Source organism: Penicillium crustosum (assembly GCF_028827405.1).
Source record: "Penicillium crustosum strain IBT 35664 chromosome Unknown utg000002l_segment0_segment0, whole genome shotgun sequence".
In the NCBI taxonomy this organism is placed as follows: domain Eukaryota; kingdom Fungi; phylum Ascomycota; class Eurotiomycetes; order Eurotiales; family Aspergillaceae; genus Penicillium; species Penicillium crustosum.
This window is the reverse complement of record NW_026623123.1, coordinates 6,721,322-6,738,085: the sequence shown is the minus strand read 5'-3', so window position 1 is coordinate 6,738,085 and position 16,764 is coordinate 6,721,322. Positions and strand designations below refer to the sequence as shown.

At 48.2% G+C, this 16,764-nt stretch overlaps 7 protein-coding genes across 7 annotated transcripts; 4 read left to right on the top strand and 3 right to left on the bottom strand.

Annotated features, from left to right (window-relative positions):
- Nucleotides 1-1,917: 1,917 nt before the first annotated feature.
- On the bottom strand, nt 1,918-3,965 carry N7487_006085 (putative glycosyl hydrolase; the record flags this gene model as incomplete). Its single annotated transcript, XM_056873832.1, has 3 exons — nt 1,918-2,158; nt 2,244-3,003; nt 3,083-3,965. The coding sequence occupies 3 exons, from the start codon at nt 3,963-3,965 to the stop codon at nt 1,918-1,920; spliced, it is 1,884 nt and encodes a 627-aa protein (XP_056731552.1).
- A 756-nt stretch (nt 3,966-4,721) lies between these two features.
- Nucleotides 4,722-7,230, bottom strand: N7487_006084 (DUF3405 domain-containing protein; the record flags this gene model as incomplete). Its single annotated transcript, XM_056873831.1, has 6 exons — nt 4,722-4,823; nt 4,893-4,937; nt 4,998-5,904; nt 5,961-6,585; nt 6,641-6,852; nt 6,923-7,230. 6 exons carry the CDS (start codon nt 7,228-7,230, stop codon nt 4,722-4,724), a joined length of 2,199 nt encoding a protein of 732 aa, XP_056731551.1.
- Nucleotides 7,231-8,748: 1,518 nt separating this feature from the next.
- Nucleotides 8,749-9,467, top strand: N7487_006083 (uncharacterized protein; the record flags this gene model as incomplete). The annotated part of the gene is made up of 2 exons (XM_056873830.1): nt 8,749-8,855; nt 8,927-9,467. The coding sequence occupies 2 exons, from the start codon at nt 8,749-8,751 to the stop codon at nt 9,465-9,467; spliced, it is 648 nt and encodes a 215-aa protein (XP_056731550.1).
- Nucleotides 9,468-10,492: 1,025 nt separating this feature from the next.
- On the top strand, nt 10,493-11,909 carry N7487_006082 (NCBP3 domain-containing protein; the record flags this gene model as incomplete). The annotated part of the gene is made up of 2 exons (XM_056873829.1): nt 10,493-10,597; nt 10,662-11,909. The coding sequence occupies 2 exons, from the start codon at nt 10,493-10,495 to the stop codon at nt 11,907-11,909; spliced, it is 1,353 nt and encodes a 450-aa protein (XP_056731549.1).
- Nucleotides 11,910-12,226: 317 nt separating this feature from the next.
- N7487_006081 (uncharacterized protein) lies at nt 12,227-13,826 on the top strand (the record flags this gene model as incomplete). The annotated part of the gene is made up of 2 exons (XM_056873828.1): nt 12,227-12,485; nt 12,592-13,826. 2 exons carry the CDS (start codon nt 12,227-12,229, stop codon nt 13,824-13,826), a joined length of 1,494 nt encoding a protein of 497 aa, XP_056731548.1.
- A 397-nt stretch (nt 13,827-14,223) lies between these two features.
- N7487_006080 (60S ribosomal protein eL29) lies at nt 14,224-15,166 on the bottom strand. The gene is made up of 4 exons (XM_056873827.1): nt 15,075-15,166; nt 14,929-14,980; nt 14,583-14,685; nt 14,224-14,508 (listed from the first exon to the last, which is right to left on the bottom strand). Exons 1-4 carry the CDS (start codon nt 15,079-15,081, stop codon nt 14,473-14,475), a joined length of 198 nt encoding a protein of 65 aa, XP_056731547.1. The 5' UTR covers nt 15,082-15,166; the 3' UTR covers nt 14,224-14,472.
- A 717-nt stretch (nt 15,167-15,883) lies between these two features.
- Nucleotides 15,884-16,740, top strand: N7487_006079 (F1F0 ATP synthase subunit delta; the record flags this gene model as incomplete). The annotated part of the gene is made up of 6 exons (XM_056873826.1): nt 15,884-16,015; nt 16,086-16,108; nt 16,190-16,320; nt 16,411-16,499; nt 16,557-16,646; nt 16,708-16,740. The coding sequence occupies 6 exons, from the start codon at nt 15,884-15,886 to the stop codon at nt 16,738-16,740; spliced, it is 498 nt and encodes a 165-aa protein (XP_056731546.1).
- Between the last annotated feature and the right edge of the window lie 24 nt (nt 16,741-16,764).

Here is a 16,764-nt window from a genome sequence, read left to right as displayed (position 1 = left end):
ATCGGATCGGGTTTTTCTTAGCTGAAACGAGCCGTTGGAGTGTCGCTCCGCTAGTGTGGATATTACACACAGCACCTACCATGGCAGGAGAAGGAAAGGGTCAGGGGTATGTATGGAGTATACCACAATATGTTGTAAACGAAATAGTAATACGAAATACACACTTATAATTTTGACTGTTTCCTTCCATGGTTTTGACATGCGCGCGTTGGAACTCGATCCATGGATTCATTCTCCTGCCGTTGAGTTCCAAGCTGCCGGGTTTTGGTGATCGACGGCCCATATCGCCCTATAGAGCAGTCCTGCCGGACTCAATTTTGGGATCCATTGGTGTGTGCAAGAGCGATCGAGATCGAGATTTAGACCTCGGCAAAAAATATCAGTAGCCATCGATTCTGGATGTTACTTGGTATTGCGTCTGTACAATCTCATCTCTCTATATTGTATATTGTACTATCATTGACCTGGACATGGATATTAATTAATTACATATTATATTGCATTCTAAAATTAAACTGTCATCAATCTCTCTATATATATATTGCCTATCAATGCTGATGACATCCTGGTGTAAAATCTAGTTTTTAATCTACTCCGTACAACATACGGAGTACACGGTACACAAAAGCCTACCAACGCCGCAATAACCGCCCTATATAATACCGGCCCCTGATTGGCCCACGGAGAATCTCGGTGCAATCTAACACCAACCCTAAGTCAGCTCTAGCGCCAAAAGGTACCCGCCTGTCGGTACGCACGGTAACATGGTCAGCCGCGTGAGCCCTTTTTTCTTTTTTTTTTTTTTTTTTGCGCTTCCCGTCCCCTGACCACACCCGCGGCCAAGGTGAGAGCTTTGCAAATCCCCGTTCTTCGGGACTTTCCCGAAACTAAAGCCTCAATTTCCAGCGCGACTAAACCCCCCTAACCACGGATGGAGCTCTTCATTTTCCTTTCTGGGTAGTGGGCTCCGGTGGTGGCGGTGTTGCTCTGTTAGGGGCTGTGGCTCGTTTGGCAGGGTTCCAGATTACAACATACAGGTTTTTCAGGTCTTTTTCTTATTCGGGATACTCTTTCTTTCTTGGGTGGTTCTTTCTTTTTTATTTTTAATTTTTTGTTTCATTTTTTTGATACCGTAGAAGGTTTCTAACGGTTGTGTGATTGTTTCCAATCGGATTTTGAGTTTCGATGGGCTTCTATGCATAAGTGGAGTATCTGTTTTATGACTGATTGCTGCCTTGGGCATCTATCGTTGCGCGTATATGCAACCTGCAGCTTCAGGGGGTGTTTTGTTGCGATAAATTGGTATAATTGACGTAGTCCTTCCTAATATGGATCGCGAGTTTGATTAGTCTTATTCCTCTTATTCGTTTTATCCCTCTTGTTCATCGTATTCGTCTTATTCGTCTTATTCATCTTATTTGGATAACTACTCCGTAGATAGTTGCTAAGCTAAACTCTTGGCAACGGCAGCTTAGCTGGAAGGAATATAGGGTGTTTGATATCTAGTGCTCTGTACGCGCTTGTATTCGGACAACTTGCAAGCTTAGGGGCTTTATGCTAAGGCAAATCAGTATAATCGACGTGGTCCTTCCTAATGCAGTTGGGGGATTCAATATCCAAGGTTGCCTTGATTGGGTATATATATAGTCTGCTGGGATAACACTTGGCAACGGCGGCCCGGCGTAAAGGAATGCCAGATGTTTGATATCTAGTACAAACTTGGAAGGAGACATTGTACTTTGGCCACTGTGTGTGGGGCATTGCTGCTACCATATCGAAATAGGGGAGAAAATAGGAAAGGAGGGGGCGAGATCGCCATGGCCCAGTACTTTTGGAGGCAACGAAGCAGGGGGGGTAGAATTGTATGACCGAAGAACGCGATATGGCTTGCTAAGTCTTCTATCCCAAGCCCACCACCTACTGGCGAACAAAGACAGGCATACTCTCAATTGGACATTCGATCTCAACATCGCGACCGCCCTCAACTGCCGTACCTTTGTCATCCCAGAGCTTCCACGATGCCCCAGCCGGCAAATAGGCCTTGATCTTGCGCTGACCTGGCTCCAACACAGGCACAACCAAGTACTTCGACCCGAACATGTACTGAGTCTCAACCTCCCAAGCCCGCTCATCCGACGGGAATTCATAGAACAAAGTCCTCATCACAGGAGTCCCCTTTTCATGAGCCCCCCCGCATCAAACCCCGCGTGTATTCACGGAGCTGCTCACGAATCCCAATATACCGTTTACAGATTTCATAAACCTCATCTCCATATGACCAAATCTCATTATCCGCCCCGGTAGCCGTCGGCTGTCCCTCCGGCTTCGGTTCACGGTCACCATGCAGTCGCATAACTGGGCAGAACGCTCCCCACTGGAACCATCTCGTGAATAGCTCGCGGAACACAGGGTCGTCTGGGTTACCGCCGTGGAAGCCACCGATATCTGTCGTCCACCATGGGATACCAGCTAGTCCCATGTTCAGGCCTGCTGCGAGTTGGTTGCGGAATGAGCTCCACGACGACGCGATGTCGCCGCTCCACACGAGCGCTCCATACTTCTGGCTACCTGCCCATGCACATCGTAGGAGGTTGACTATGTTCGTTTGACCCTCTGCTGTCATGCCTTCGTAGAACCCACGTGCGTAATCTTTCGGGTAGGTGTTTCCGATCTGCAGATTGCTGCCAGCGTGGTAGCGGTAGATGTCGAAGTCGTAGATTGAATACTCGGGCTCGGCTTCGTCGAGCCAGAATGTTTTGATGCCGATGTCGTAGTAGTTTTGCTTGGCTTTGCTCCAGATGTACTTTCGGGCGGCTGGGTTTGTCGCGTCGAAGTGTGTGATGTCGCCGTCACATTGCATTGCTACGCGCATGCCGCGGTCGTGGCGGATGAGAAGTCCTTGTTCGAGCATCTCTGGGAAGTTCTCGGATGCATTTTCAACAGTAGGCCAGATAGAAACCATAAGCTCGACTTTGAGCTCTTTAAGCTCCTTGACCATGGCCTCTGGAATCAGACATTGTTTGTTAATGGATCTTGCTATGGAAGGGATGTAAAAAAATAAAATAAAAAAATAAAAACTTACCTGGATCTGGCCAGAACTCCGGATCGAAGCTCCATTCTCCTTGATGCTTCCAATGGAAGAAGTCAATGACAATCAAATCCAGAGGAACCTCGCGACGCCGGTACTCGCGCGCAATATTGAGCAACTGCTCCTGGTTCGTGTAGCGGAGTTTGCACTGCCAGAAACCAAGACCATATTCTGGCATCATAGGAACATAACCTGTTACTTTGGCATATGCTTCTTCAATTTCCGCCGGGGTGTCACCCGCCACAACCCAATAGTCCAATGCCTTGGTCGAGTACGCTTCGAAGCTCATGACATTTGTTCCCAGAACCGCCCGTCCGATGCCGGGATTATTCCAGAGGAAGCCATAGCCGAGCGACGAAATTGCAAAAGGAACACTCGCCTGGGAGTTGCGGTGTGCCAGCTCAAGGTCTGTACCTTTCAGGTTCAGGTAGGGCTGCTGATACTGCCCCATACCGAAGATTTTCTCCTTATGATCGAGAGACTCGAACCGCATAGTGAGGTGGTAGTCGCCGCCCAGGATTGGACGCAGCTCGCGAGCTTCAACAGTCAACGCGCTGCACTTGGGGTCCATTGGGTCCTGGCGGTGGCGAGCATACTCCTCAAGGAGCTTGTTTCCCTTCGAATCATAGATGATGATCTTTCCCCTGCGTGACACAGTTGCTTTGATGTTGCCATTGGTGATAGTCGCTTCTTGGTCAGCGGATATCTTGATGCTTGGGCTTGGGCTGGATGGCTTGGAGGAGAGGGCCCAATCTTCCGTTGGAATTGACGCCTGTCTCGTTGCACGCACACGGAAGGCATTATTGCCCCATGGCTGCACCCAGAGGATGTGGTCGTCGAAACGGAAGACGAGCTTGTCGTCTTCGGCGTAGAGCATTTTTGGTACACGAGATTGTTAGCGGCGGTTAACCTGCTGTTTTCTGATGGAAACAAGAGGCTATTTGTGCTAAACAGATGAGCATTCTAGTTTAAACAATCGGGCATTAAGTATTGAGCGAATGACCTGGTACCCCTCACCATGCAATCATGATGCTGTGTCATGGCTATTTTCGATGAGAATTACCGCAGATCCACTGCATGAAGTACCAGTAACAACACCCATTTGTCCCAGAGAACTTCTGAGAGGTCTCAGAGATGGTGAGGTGGAGTTGGGTACCTTTAAACGCTTTAAAATCATAGGTAGCATCCGTCGTGAGTTTAGCCTGAAGTCGACCTTCCGGATGAGGCAAGGACACAATCCCGTGTCTTCCAGAAGAGGAAATTCAATTCACCTTAACAAACACCATATTAGTTCGTACAATAATAGTATTATATAGACAAGCCCTAAAAGTTCTATCGTTTGGACTCAACCACCATTGCGGGGGCCAGAGGCTTGAATAACCGGATTCCGGGGTACACGAAGATATCCGACTTATGTTAATTGTGTTTAACAAACAGAGTAACTTATTTGCTGTAATTACTAGCTTAGCCTATGGTATAGACACTTGGCTGTTGCTAGGCTAATAGCCTTCTTTTGTACAGACTAAAGTTATCTATTTCAGAAACAGGTAGGAATGTACGGAATAGTATGGATATAATTAACTTGTATTCTATATTTATTCTATGATTATATTAAATGAGCTAATAAGCCAATTTAGACTGGAACTGCCATTCCTGATCCCTTTTTTTCCTCTGTGTTCTTGACCGTGTGCAGTAGCATAGATGGAAAACACAGTGGGCCATACAAATCTTCTCGCTAGGAGAACATGACTGTCAGCCTACCTATTCTAATGTTCTCATGTCTGGACAGGATAATAAAACTCACCAAGTCGCCGCTCTCGAACCAGTTCAAACCTTGAGAATCTAGGTGCTAATAAATAACAAGGCAAGTGATTAGAATTGCAACGGAGACATAACGAATAAGACTCACATAGCTTCCATCAGCAAATTGGTTAGGATCAATCTTGTAGCCCAACCATCTCCGATAAAGGTCTTCCGCAGTCTGTGTTGTGAACATGTAAGAGAACCGATACAAGATATGATCCCATTGGTGATTCCAGTTCCATGCACTATCATCGCCACCGTTGATTTTCTCGGGTTGACCAGGGTTTAAAATTCGACCAAGCTCCTTTGATGACCATTTCCCGTCAACATAAATAGGATGGGGCACATGCACGGCTTTAAGCCCATGCCAGAGTGCTAGCGAAGGAGCTGTCATCTCAGAAGCTAAGCCGATGCCCCGTTGGTTTATCTCGTGCATTTGCTGCACCAACTTTTTCGATACCCGTCCTATAGCAACAGGCGATGCGCGACGTGGAACATCTCCTGAAAGCCCCCATAGTGTACTAACGAATGTCCACTGCGTGTCGGTAGGGTCGAACATTGGTAAAAAGGTGATAAGATCTGCTTCTTCGCCGACACCCCATTCATATTTGTCCTCTTCTGGGGATTTAACGGGAGGCTTCGGGCCTACCGGCGTCATCTGAGCGAGCGTTAGTCCTACGGGCATCATTTGAGAGAGAGAGAGGGTCAGGCCTACCGGTGTCAGTTGTGGAGGGATGCCCTTAGGTCCCCAGACACTTTCGCGCCCCTTCAGAGTGGAGCCGACCATCCTTGTAAAGTCTCGCCAGGTCCCATGTGTCCCTGGGATATAGAAGTATGCATTCCGCTCCCAAAGGTATCTTCGTGCCTGTCTTTTTGCGAATTCTGCGGATTTCTCAAGGAAGTGGTAGGCATGACCGGTGAATTTAGAATCCATTTCTAATTGCCAGTAATAATCAAAGTCTTGGAATAATTGAGAGAAAATTTGAACTGGTTGCCAGTATTGGAGTACCGTGCTATAAAGTTATTAAGCGTCAAATAATTAACAACTGTAGGAAATGTGGTACTATACCTATGCTCATTGACGTCGGGGTACCATGACTCCAACATCTTGTCATTAAAAAGGACAGTAATTTCTTGGAACTCGCGTGGAACGAAGCGAGACTTGAGATTTCGCATTGCCTCCGTATCATCTGTATTAATTGGGATGCTCGCGTCTTTCACATGGCATAAGATGAATACTTCATATTCAGCACCAGAGTGTAATGATAGTTCCATGACCAGAGACCGAACACTCTGCTTGAGGTTGTCGGTCCATTCCATGTCATGCCATGCGCGTAGAATGACCGCAGATCTTTGTTTATGTTGTGGGACAGGCGGTGGGGTCTTATACCTTCCCCGGCGGACATTCATTGTAGGAGAGCGAGAGATGGGGCTAGCTGGAAGGCTGTGCTTGATGGGACGTGGTTGGGTTTGGCTTTCGGTGTATCGGCCGGCATTTCTCTCTAAGCATTGTGTTTGGAGTGACCCCCAATTTACCTCATTCCAATTGGTTTGTATTGGACCCTTAGAGGCGGAGACAGGGTAATTGGTATAGTTATCGTAGCCGTATGTACGCAATCGAGAGAAGCGATCAGTACAGACATACGCATCAAGGCCCGTTGCCGCATACGAGCCAAGCAATGGAGGAGGGAATTCTATGGACGTGACGTGTTAAAGATAACTCAAAATTCTCGGTGAGCTTAGACTTACTATCTGGAATACCAGGATACACAGATACCATGTCATCCGCGCTCGAGCGACTCAGAAGCCTTCCCCGAGGGCCCGCACACGCCTGGAAGCTCCCTAAAGACACCTTGCGCCACTCATCTCCGTTGTAGTCTGGATACGGATCATAAATGAAAGGGCCATCATCATCTCCATGTGTTAATGTCAAGGTTCCACCGCGATAGAAATTCTCTTCTCTGTAAAAAGGAAGTTAAGAAAATTAATTCAAAGACAAGAGAGGAGTTGTGGAACCAGGTCCCAACATACCGGACGTCACGCAATGTCCCAAGCCTAATAGGTTCACGGGCAACCGGCGCAGTATCATCTTGGGGCCTCACTTCGCGCGGGCTACTAGCTGTTATATCTCCCGGGCGGATGACGGGTAACCTTGAATGTTCTACATCAGGCGATGAATTAAAAGAGGGATATAACCAATGGTCTTCTTGCCTGTGAGTTGAAATGCTGCGCAGGATGAACAACAATAGAATAGCCAATATTGTGTAATAATATGCCCGATGAGAACGGCGGAAGGTGCTCAGTGAAGGCCAGGAGAGAAGAGCTGGATGGCTTGCCATTTTTGTTCGGGGCCCCATTATGGCGAAACCAGCGAAGAGAATATAAAGAAATCAAACCAGAGATTGAAAGGCCGAGCCTTTGCATAATAGCTCAAGCAAAGCTTACAAGCAAACAAGCAAACAAAGGGTCCTAGTGGGGCTGAGTTCTTAAAATTATGTCTCTACTACTCCGTACTACTCTGTACTACTCCGTACATTGGAGAAAAGCCTTTTGGTTTGTGCTGATGGGCGAGACGCTCGTGTTCACAATAAGCATGGGATCTTACTGGTAGTAGTAACCACTTGTTGTGGGGCCTGCAGGGTTCAAGGGTACAACCTTGTAGAGCTAGTGATAAATAGATATATGTACTGTACACAGCCCAGACGAGGGATCCGCTAGCTCCGGTCCGATTTGTAACGTGCGCCTATGGGAGATTGGATCATTCCTGCACGATGTACTGAGTACTTCCATAAACATACAGAATACATATGTCAGATACACATTAGACATTCTGACCATCATTGAATTGGCTCCAGATCTTGTTTATAATTATTAAGGTAATGTCTAAATTTAGTGCATTCAGTCTCAGTTAGAAGAGAAACAGAATACGAAATAGATTAAGACATTTAGGCCTCCCAAATATAGTACCGCATAGTGTGTTCGCCCCACATAGCGGCTAGTTATGGCTATCTCCCGAGGTCTCGGTTTTTACAACAAAAGTACAGAGGGTCCTCGGGCCTTTGATATGTATTGCTTAGACGTGTCGAGATTTAACTACAGAGTAGACGTGTCACTGCATATGTAAAGCACCCAATACTTCGCCCCACTCAAGCAGATTAACTTGTTTTCTAAGTGGTGTTCGGGATGAACTAGACCCCATCACAAGGATTTTTGGGCAAAGTTGGAATAATCCATGCATATGAATCAATATCGGCATATATGGTGAAATAATATACGTCAATACGGAGGCCCAAAGGGCTCTAGAGGGCCCCAAACAATAATGAGTAATACACACTTTGGACTCGGTAATAGCAGAGTTTGATGTGGTGGCTAGCAAGTCTGGCGCTACACGGTTCGAGAGTTAAAGAAGAGCCTCGTGAGCCGACAGGGACCGTAAATTATTAGGGGTCATGGACCTGCATTTGATTCGAGGCTGGGTGGCTGAACCCTACAGTAGTAAGTTATAGTGGGTGATAGTAATCTTATTTGTAAAATAGCCCTAAGAAAATACCTAATCCCCCAGCCCCGAGGTCGCTACGGAGTACATTCCCCTTTTATCATCAGTATTCTAGCTCATTCCCCCTCCTCCGACTTACAAGAGGTGCGCATCTATATATTAGAGCGGCGTCAATCAAGTACTCTGCTCATATGGGAAGCTGGTCTCTACTTAGAGGCCTGGCCCTTCAGCTCAGCCTTCTATGTCTTATTGTCCCGATTAGAGCCGCCAGCAAATGTTACTATCCCAACGGGGATGAAAGCCCAGATACACCATGCTTCGTTGATGGGGACGTCTCGCACTGCTGTGCATCAACTGCAATATGTCTTACGAACAAATTATGCTTGTTTTTGGACGATCCATACCAGCTCTCACGCGGAAGCTGCACCTCTCCAGACTGGAGGAGTGTGAATTGCCCTACGATATGTAGTAAGTCTCAAATTTATGATAATTTAATGAATCCATACTAACTCTCTGTTGATAGAGGATGCTCAACAAAGTTCTGGCGCCGCTGTCGTCCCATTGGATACGCCCGGCCGAGAGACTAAATATTGTTGCAATTCCTTGTTCGCTAATATAACATCCGGGGACCTGATATGCGGTTATGTCAAAGATTTGCCACAAACACCTTTTACAGTTGCTAGCGGTACCGCCATCCCTGGTGTTGCGGCTCTATCAGACTTGGTGAAGAGGTCCAATGATACTTCCCCTACAGTGACGAATGATACCAATACCACCAGAAATGACTCATGTATAATGAGCAATAATTCTAATAACTTCAATGATTCCAACGATTCCAACGACGTGGCGATAGGAGCAGGAGTTGGTGTCCCTCTTGGTGTAATTGCTTTTCTCTCTATTGGCTGGGCTCTTTGGGAAAGGAGAAAAAGAAAGCGCGCGTCTATTCTGACCGAACCGGTCCACATGCAGTCACTTCATCCATATCAACCTGTTACCAATGATCGCAATTTTGGGGTGAGTGAGCTGAGTGCAAATACAGCCAAACCGGCCGAGCTCCACCAGAACCAGCCCCGTCACTAGGTTAGTACAATACGACAGAACATGAGTACCTGAGGTCCTGGGATGGGTACGTGGGATTACTGCGATGTCTTATTATTCTTTCGGGAGATCTCTTGCTATGTACTTAACATATTCTACCTTTGGTGGGCATTTTGTGGTCATTACTGACTATCAAATACTAAACCACAAATTTAATACCTTTTTTTTTTTTTTTTCAAAGTCTTAGGATATTAAAGAGACTCCTAGACTTTTCCTACAAAGAGAGTTCTTTGGAACAAAACCCACACAGTGTCATATAGAGGAGTGGATATTCTTTAGGGGTGAAACAAGCTACATCTGTCGCGGCAAGTTAGTGCCATACTTTCCGAAGAGTTTCAATTCTAGATATCCACTGTCATACTCTAACTAGATCTCGATCCATGGCATCAATTCTAACAATGACTCCAACCCACAGTTGTCACATAAAACCAACAGCGAGGATCTAGGCGAAGACCGTATCCAATGAGAGATAATGGCTGTCATGCGGATCATGGATGGTCTATCAGCTTCGTCGGGAGATAGCTCCCACATTCTTGCGCCTATATTTGTTTAATGTATTGCTATAGTCAAAATCCTACTCCCATTTCTTCCTTAATTGGGCTTTTCTAGTTGCCTGTTGTAAGTCCACACAGCGCTTCCGTGCCTATGAAACATGTCCGAGACTATGTTATCATTCTTGTTCTTTCAATTTTTCTTCTTTGTTTAAATATCCGTCAAATATTAAAGCAAACAACTGTTAGTTTCTTCCCGATTTATCCTCAAGCTCAGCGTTCAGCAATAATGGCCGTTTAGACGTCCACGGGAGGTTGTTAGTTGATATTGCTGATGTTCCCCGGAAAAAGGACGCTATTCCTTATAAGGACAGACAGTCAAGCTACCAGGCGGGCACGGTTTTCACCTTGCATTGCTCAGTTCTATCCCCTCAATTGTCAATTCCATTCGAACTGTTAGCCAAGTTCTGATTTGAACTTCCGATTCTCTTCGATTCATCCAGCGAAGCCTAAATCATGGCATTCAGCGGGGCCGCCTCGGCTCCTACCGCGGACATCGACATCGACATGGACCTTGACCTAGGTCCAGAGCCCGAGCTAGAGCCCGAGCCAATTCAGGTGGTGAGTGTGTTCCTTTCTATTTAGAGTCGTAATCGATTGTCGACTAACATATGTCGAGTGCTAGGAAACAACCTCGAAATTAGAAACCACCGTCGACCCCCTCACCGATGAAGCGGTCTACGAAAAAGTGCATGTTCGCGGCGTTGATGAATTGACCACAGAAGATATCAAACAATTTGCTCGCGATTGCTCCGGACAGGAACCAGTGCGCATTGAATGGATCGACGACACATCCGCCAACATCATCTTCTCCTCCGCCGAAATTGGCCTCCAAGCTCTCACTGCGCTCACCCAAGTCGCCGAGGAAGAAGACGCGTCTACCTTGCCACCTCTGCGTCTCCGATCGGCGAAACTCCTCTCCTCCCACCCTGATTCCGTCCTCCAAGTGCGATCGGCTGTCAAGTCGGACCGTAAGCAAGCGCGGGCTCATGAGAAAAGTCGCTTCTACCTCATGCACCCCGAGCACGATCCCCGAGAACGCTTGAGACAAGAGTTTGCGGACAGGAGACGTAGCGACGATGCAGGCGAAGGAGAATACAGGCGGCGCAGATTCGACGACCGGGAACACCGACGCCGTCGAGACCGCGACGAGGACGACCACTTCAATGCTGACATGTACGATGATAATGTTGGCTCTGAACCCGAGCGTGCTCGGGCCAAGCCCAGAGGTCGTGGCCAGAGGGACCTGTTTCCAGAGGATGAGGGCCGGTCAAGTGGACGTCTCCGGAACCGCAGTGCGTCCCCGGGACGAGACACGCTAGAGGAAGACCTTCGGGTCGAGCGAGGTGGTCGTGATAATAACAGGCGGTTCCGTGAAAGGTCGCCCATACACGTTCGCAAAAACAAGGATAGAGAGCTTTTCCCAAGCGCGGGCGCGGGCGAGAGCGAGTCAGGAACCCGCGAACTTTTCCCAAACAAGCTCACATCCAGCTACATCAAGAAGGAGTTGCTACCTAGCAAGGCTAGTCACCATCGCCGGTCAGATGCATTCGACGCTTCTTCTATTCCAGGCAGCTCTGAACACAGGCGTAACAGCAATATTGAGCTCTTCCCTGATTCCGCCAACAATGGCGCCCGCATTCGTGGAGCAGCCACAAGAACCGAGGATCAAGGATTTGCCATCCGGGGCGGCGCATCTGCCGGCATGTCGATTAAAGGCAGGGGTGCGTCGGTGCGTGAACTGTTCCCTTCCAAGTTCGACAACGACACCAACAACGCCAATGTTGGCGCCAACGCTGGCAAGGAATTGTTTTCCGACACACTAGAGGGGCGCGGCGGTCGTCGGCGTCGGGCTGAGGATATGTTCAGCTGAATAAACTAAGTGACATGTCAATAACTGTGCATTTGTTTGATTGTTAGTGGGCTTCACGGGAGCATGGTGGATATCCGGCGTTTCGCGTATAAGATGGGAAAATCAATTGTCTGATAAAAGCTTCATAATGACACATACTCTGCTCTTCTAAATGGATACCTGCATTCTTCTGTAATCTTCGAGTGATGATAAATATAAAATGTAGACCAAACCACATTCGTCTAGCAGCCGCAATTGGAAGATATATATACAAGCATGTCATGCGCCACGAATAACCTCTCCTCAACCAAAACCTCTCCGAAGGATCAAAAACAAGCATGGCTCCCTCCAAAACAGTAGATGCACTATCAAGTGCGATAGTTGCTCGTTTCCTGCGCAGCCATGACTATTCCGAGACACTGAAGGCTTTTATTCGCGAGGCTGACCTTGCTCCCGACGTGGGGCAGAGCTCGGGAGATGACACCAACAACTGGTCCATCCAAAGCTTGCTCGAAGAGAAAAACACCTATGATAAAACCGTGAATTTTGAAAGATATGGGAATGATCATCAGCAGTCGACTTTATGGAGCGAGCCAGGTGAGTTTTATTCAGGCATGGTAGTCAAAAGTCATTGGTACTCGGCTTTACATGTCTAGCTTTACCTGCGGTTGCCTTTGTTCTTTTATCTGACAGACCATCATAGCACCATCAAGACCCGCTGTCATCCAGACACCGACATCATCAAATATCCTTGCTGCGTCGGTAGAGCAATGGCAGAAACCTCGCGGCGATGCTGATGAAGCCGCCGCAGATGCTATATCAGCGCAGTCTTATATCGTCTCCGCCGGTGCAGACAAGCAAGTCCACTTGCTCGATACAGCAGAAGGCAACATGGCTATCAGGTCATTCTCGAGCCTCTCTAATTCACCCGTTCTATCATTTACCTCGATCCTCCAGGGCCGGTACATCCTCATGACCAACATATCCGGACAGCTGCTCCTCCAGCATGGATCTGAAACGCTGGACAGCAGAAAGGATCATGCAAAGTACGCGGTGAATGTGGTAGCCTACGAAGACAAGGCCGATCCTTCCAAGTGGTGGGTTGCCACCGCCGGGTGGGACGAGTGTGTTTTCTTATATTGCCTCAACATCCCCGACGAAGCAGACGCACCAGCTCTCAAGATCGGTGGGCCTGTTACACGCATTAAACTCGTTTCGAACCCGGAATCCCTGCTGTTTGTCCCACATGTGGACACCGACGAGCTGCTCCTCCTCGTCTCGCGCAGAGACTCGACCTATATTTACTACTACCAGGTAGAAGCAGCATCGGAGGAAACCAATCCTCGCGAAAATGACGGAGCCGCAGCTGAGAAGTCCCCACAAGAAGCTCGCCTCCTTGGACAGCAGAACCTGGCTCCTCATTCCAATGCTTGGGTTGCCTTCTCACCGGCCCATATGGTGCTCAGCCCACACGACCCCGGTCTTCTGGCAGTAGCCACGTCGACGTTGCCCAATATGAAAGTGATCATCGTGCGTCTGCTATTCCCTCCAGCGAAGACAGAGCCCACTTTGGAGGACCCGGTGACACAGGCGTCTCAAGCATTGGCAACACTGGAACTGCAAAACCGTGAGGACGCTGCTATCCTCGTGCAGGCGAACACTTTCGCCCCGCAAACTGATTACTCCACACCGCAGGTGGCGTGGAGGCCTAATGGGTCTGGAGTCTGGGTTAATGGGGATGATGGTGTTGTCCGTGGCATTGAGACGAAGACGGGGAAGGTCATTGCTACGTTGAAAGGTGGACATGAACCGGGCTGTAAGGTGAGAAGTGTTTGGTCGGGGTATGTTGCTGTACCCCAGACAGAGGGTGACCCGGTCTTGGAGGAATGGGTTATCAGTGGTGGGTTTGATAAAAAGTTGGTTGTTTGGAAGGTATGACGTTTGTAACTATCCTCGATGTCTGTGGAGTGCCTGGAGATGATAAGGACAATTTGAATATCATGGTGATGAAAGCGAAAATAGAGATGTGTAAATGAATTGATTGATCATGGCTAAATATAAGATTGACTGTTACTGTTTTACGGGATGTAGCCCCCTAACCATGAACCCTGTCACGATCGAGAAGAATCAAGACAGGATATATAGCAATCGGGGACTTGGGGGTTATTCTTGGCACGTTAAGAAAAAATCCTTCAGCAATCGCGCATGAGAAAAGCACGCAGCTGTACACACATATGCCGGACGGAGGGGGGTTTTGGGGAGAAAATGGGGAGAAAATGGGGGAAGAGACTAAGCTCAAGGGCTGCAACACAGACGAAGTCGAGCCCTCGAGTCTGGAAGAAAAAAAGGATACAGCAGAAGAGATTCCGCTTGGGAAAATGGCACCGCTGTGCACATCGAATTAAGCCTGTTGATTTCTCGATATCAAACAACTCGAGGTTTGTCGCGCAAGGAATAAGCAAAAACCAGGCCTATTCGACACAGCGGACCGTCCTTGATCATTGCACACGTTATGTTCTCTGGACCTCTTGCACGCTCGAGTTGCATTTCATGTTTCCCATTTTTTTAAGACTGAGTTCATAATCTATGCGACCTCACGCTTGCCCTCCTTGCGCTCCTTCTGTTCAATGGGTCAGTATTCCGTATCATGGGTGGTGGGTACTGGATGTTGGGTTCGGGTTGTGGTCAACGTACAAGGGCCTTCATGGTTCCGTGGAGAGCGTGACGGTGGTTGCGGCGGAACTTGGGGTCGACACCGTTGAGGGAAGGGTAACGGTTGGTCTTGGGCTTCTTGATACTATTCGAGGAGATATATATCAGCGATTCGGTTCTGGTTGTAAAGGTGTGATGGATGGTGGTCGAATGCAGTAGTTCCAAAAGATTGACCGAGCGAATATTTAAGTCGTGACCTCAAAACTATCACACCGGATAAAATCATTCGCACACTAGCACTTCTTCCACCTTGTCCATCGAATCGATTTGAGAAATGTCGGGCAAGTGTAAAAGTAGTGTGATCGAGGGATTTCAAGGGCAGACGTACCCGTTACGGTGAGCCTTCTGGCTGCGGTGGTGCTGGGACGCGTTCTTGGACTCTGTGGGTGAAAATCATGTCAGCGCCATCGCTTTTTTTTTTCTTTGTCGCCAGCGTGCAGTTGAGCGAAGGTCATAGAATTGGTGAAAACGTACTGGCCATCTTGTCGGATGTTGTCTCTGATTGACGGTGTGATGATGGAGAGGAGTGGGAATAGGGACGTCAGGCCTTAGAGGGTCGGCTAGGGCTCGTTCCGTTTGTGGGATCTCGCTTATCGGGCGGTGTACATACTAGAGTGTCACTAGACGGTCTGTTACTTGAAAGATTGTCCTAGACAACGTCATAATATTTTGATATAGTAGTGTATCCTATCTTATTTTATTAAGTTGATCTAGGTAATTCGAAATTGGGTCTTTTCAGCCTGCTTTTTACGGTTCATCACAAGTTTTCTTCACTTGGTTCTGCCATTAGCCTACACGTGACCTTGATCCATACACATCACGTGATTGGTATACTTCCCAATCGGCAAGTAACCTTGGAAAGTATTGCTGTCTACCTGGACGAAGAACACTTGATTTCGGGGGCAACATAAAGTAACAAGTCTAGCATACGGTTACTATGCGTTGTGTCCGATTACTAGCAAGGCTTTCTCGACTAAGGTGTTCCCGACGTCAAAATGTCACCTTTGGGAATTGGACTTCTGGCAAGAATATAGACCCAAAGCAGAAAAACACCGAAATAGATAGAGCACTAAATGAAACAATATGTTCTCTCCTTGTGTTTACATAAAAATATGGGTAGAATAACCGTAGTCAACACAGCTCATACTTGGCCATAGCCCGGCCGTTGAATTCCCGTGCCACGTGACCAGCCGCTAGGGAACAACCGGCATTCCGACTTCGACCTTTGCAACGCAACTTCAAGAGGGATAATCCAGCCTTTGCACGCCATCCACCACTGCAAAATGAGCTCCTTCCGCTTCGCTCGCTCCGCCCTTCGGGCTCGCCCTTCTTTCCTCGGTGCTCCCGTCCAGCGCCGTGGTTACGCTGAGGCCGTCGCCGACAAGATCAAGCTGTCCCTGACTCTGCCTCACCAGGTGCGTGGACGAACTCCGGCCAGCATCCCAACATCATAGCCTACGTACTGACTTGATAATTGCTTGACAGACCATCTACCGCTCCACTGGCGTGTATGTTATGCTTTCAATTGCGCCCGCGTCGACGGTGCCTGCGCCCTTTTCCTAAATACTGACCAACCTCCGCGATTACAGTACCCAGGTCAACATTCCCGCCGCCTCCGGTGAGATGGGTGTCCTCGCCAACCACGTTCCCGCCATCGAGCAGCTCAAGCCCGGTCTCGTCGAGATCATTGAGGAGAGCGGTGCCACCAAGCAGTACTTCCGTACGTCCGATCCTCGCGCCCTGAGACATCCCGCAAATCTGGTCACTTGTCAATTGGAATCGATCAACTAACAATGGTGTTACTGTACAGTGTCCGGCGGTTTCGCCGTTGTCCAGCCCGACTCCCAGCTCAGCATCAACGCTGTCGAGGGTTACGCTCTTGAGGACTTCAGCGCCGACGTAGGTTATTTTTCTTCGCAACATTGCGACTCAAGCTAACCAGAACTTCCTTGCTAGTCCATTCGCGCCCAGATCGCCGAGGCCCAGAAGATTGCCAGCGGCAGCGGCAGCGAGCAGGATATCGCCGAGGCCAAGATTGAGCTTGAGGTATGAACTCGCCGGGACTATTGGTCTGATTAAATACTGACTTTTTTTTCTTCTTGAATAGGTTCTCGAGACCCTCCAGGCTCACGTCAAATAGACTTGATGTACATAACCATTAGCG

Excerpts from the sequence above, each read along its gene's own strand:
- N7487_006080 (XM_056873827.1), bottom strand. Across the intron at positions 14,686-14,928 it reads CAGAAGGCTCACCGTAACGG|TATCAAGAAGCCCAAGACCA; the intron begins GTACGTCTGCCC and ends CTCCTCGAATAG. Across the intron at positions 14,509-14,582 it reads ACGGAACCATGAAGGCCCTT|AAGGAGCGCAAGGAGGGCAA; the intron begins GTACGTTGACCA and ends CCCATTGAACAG.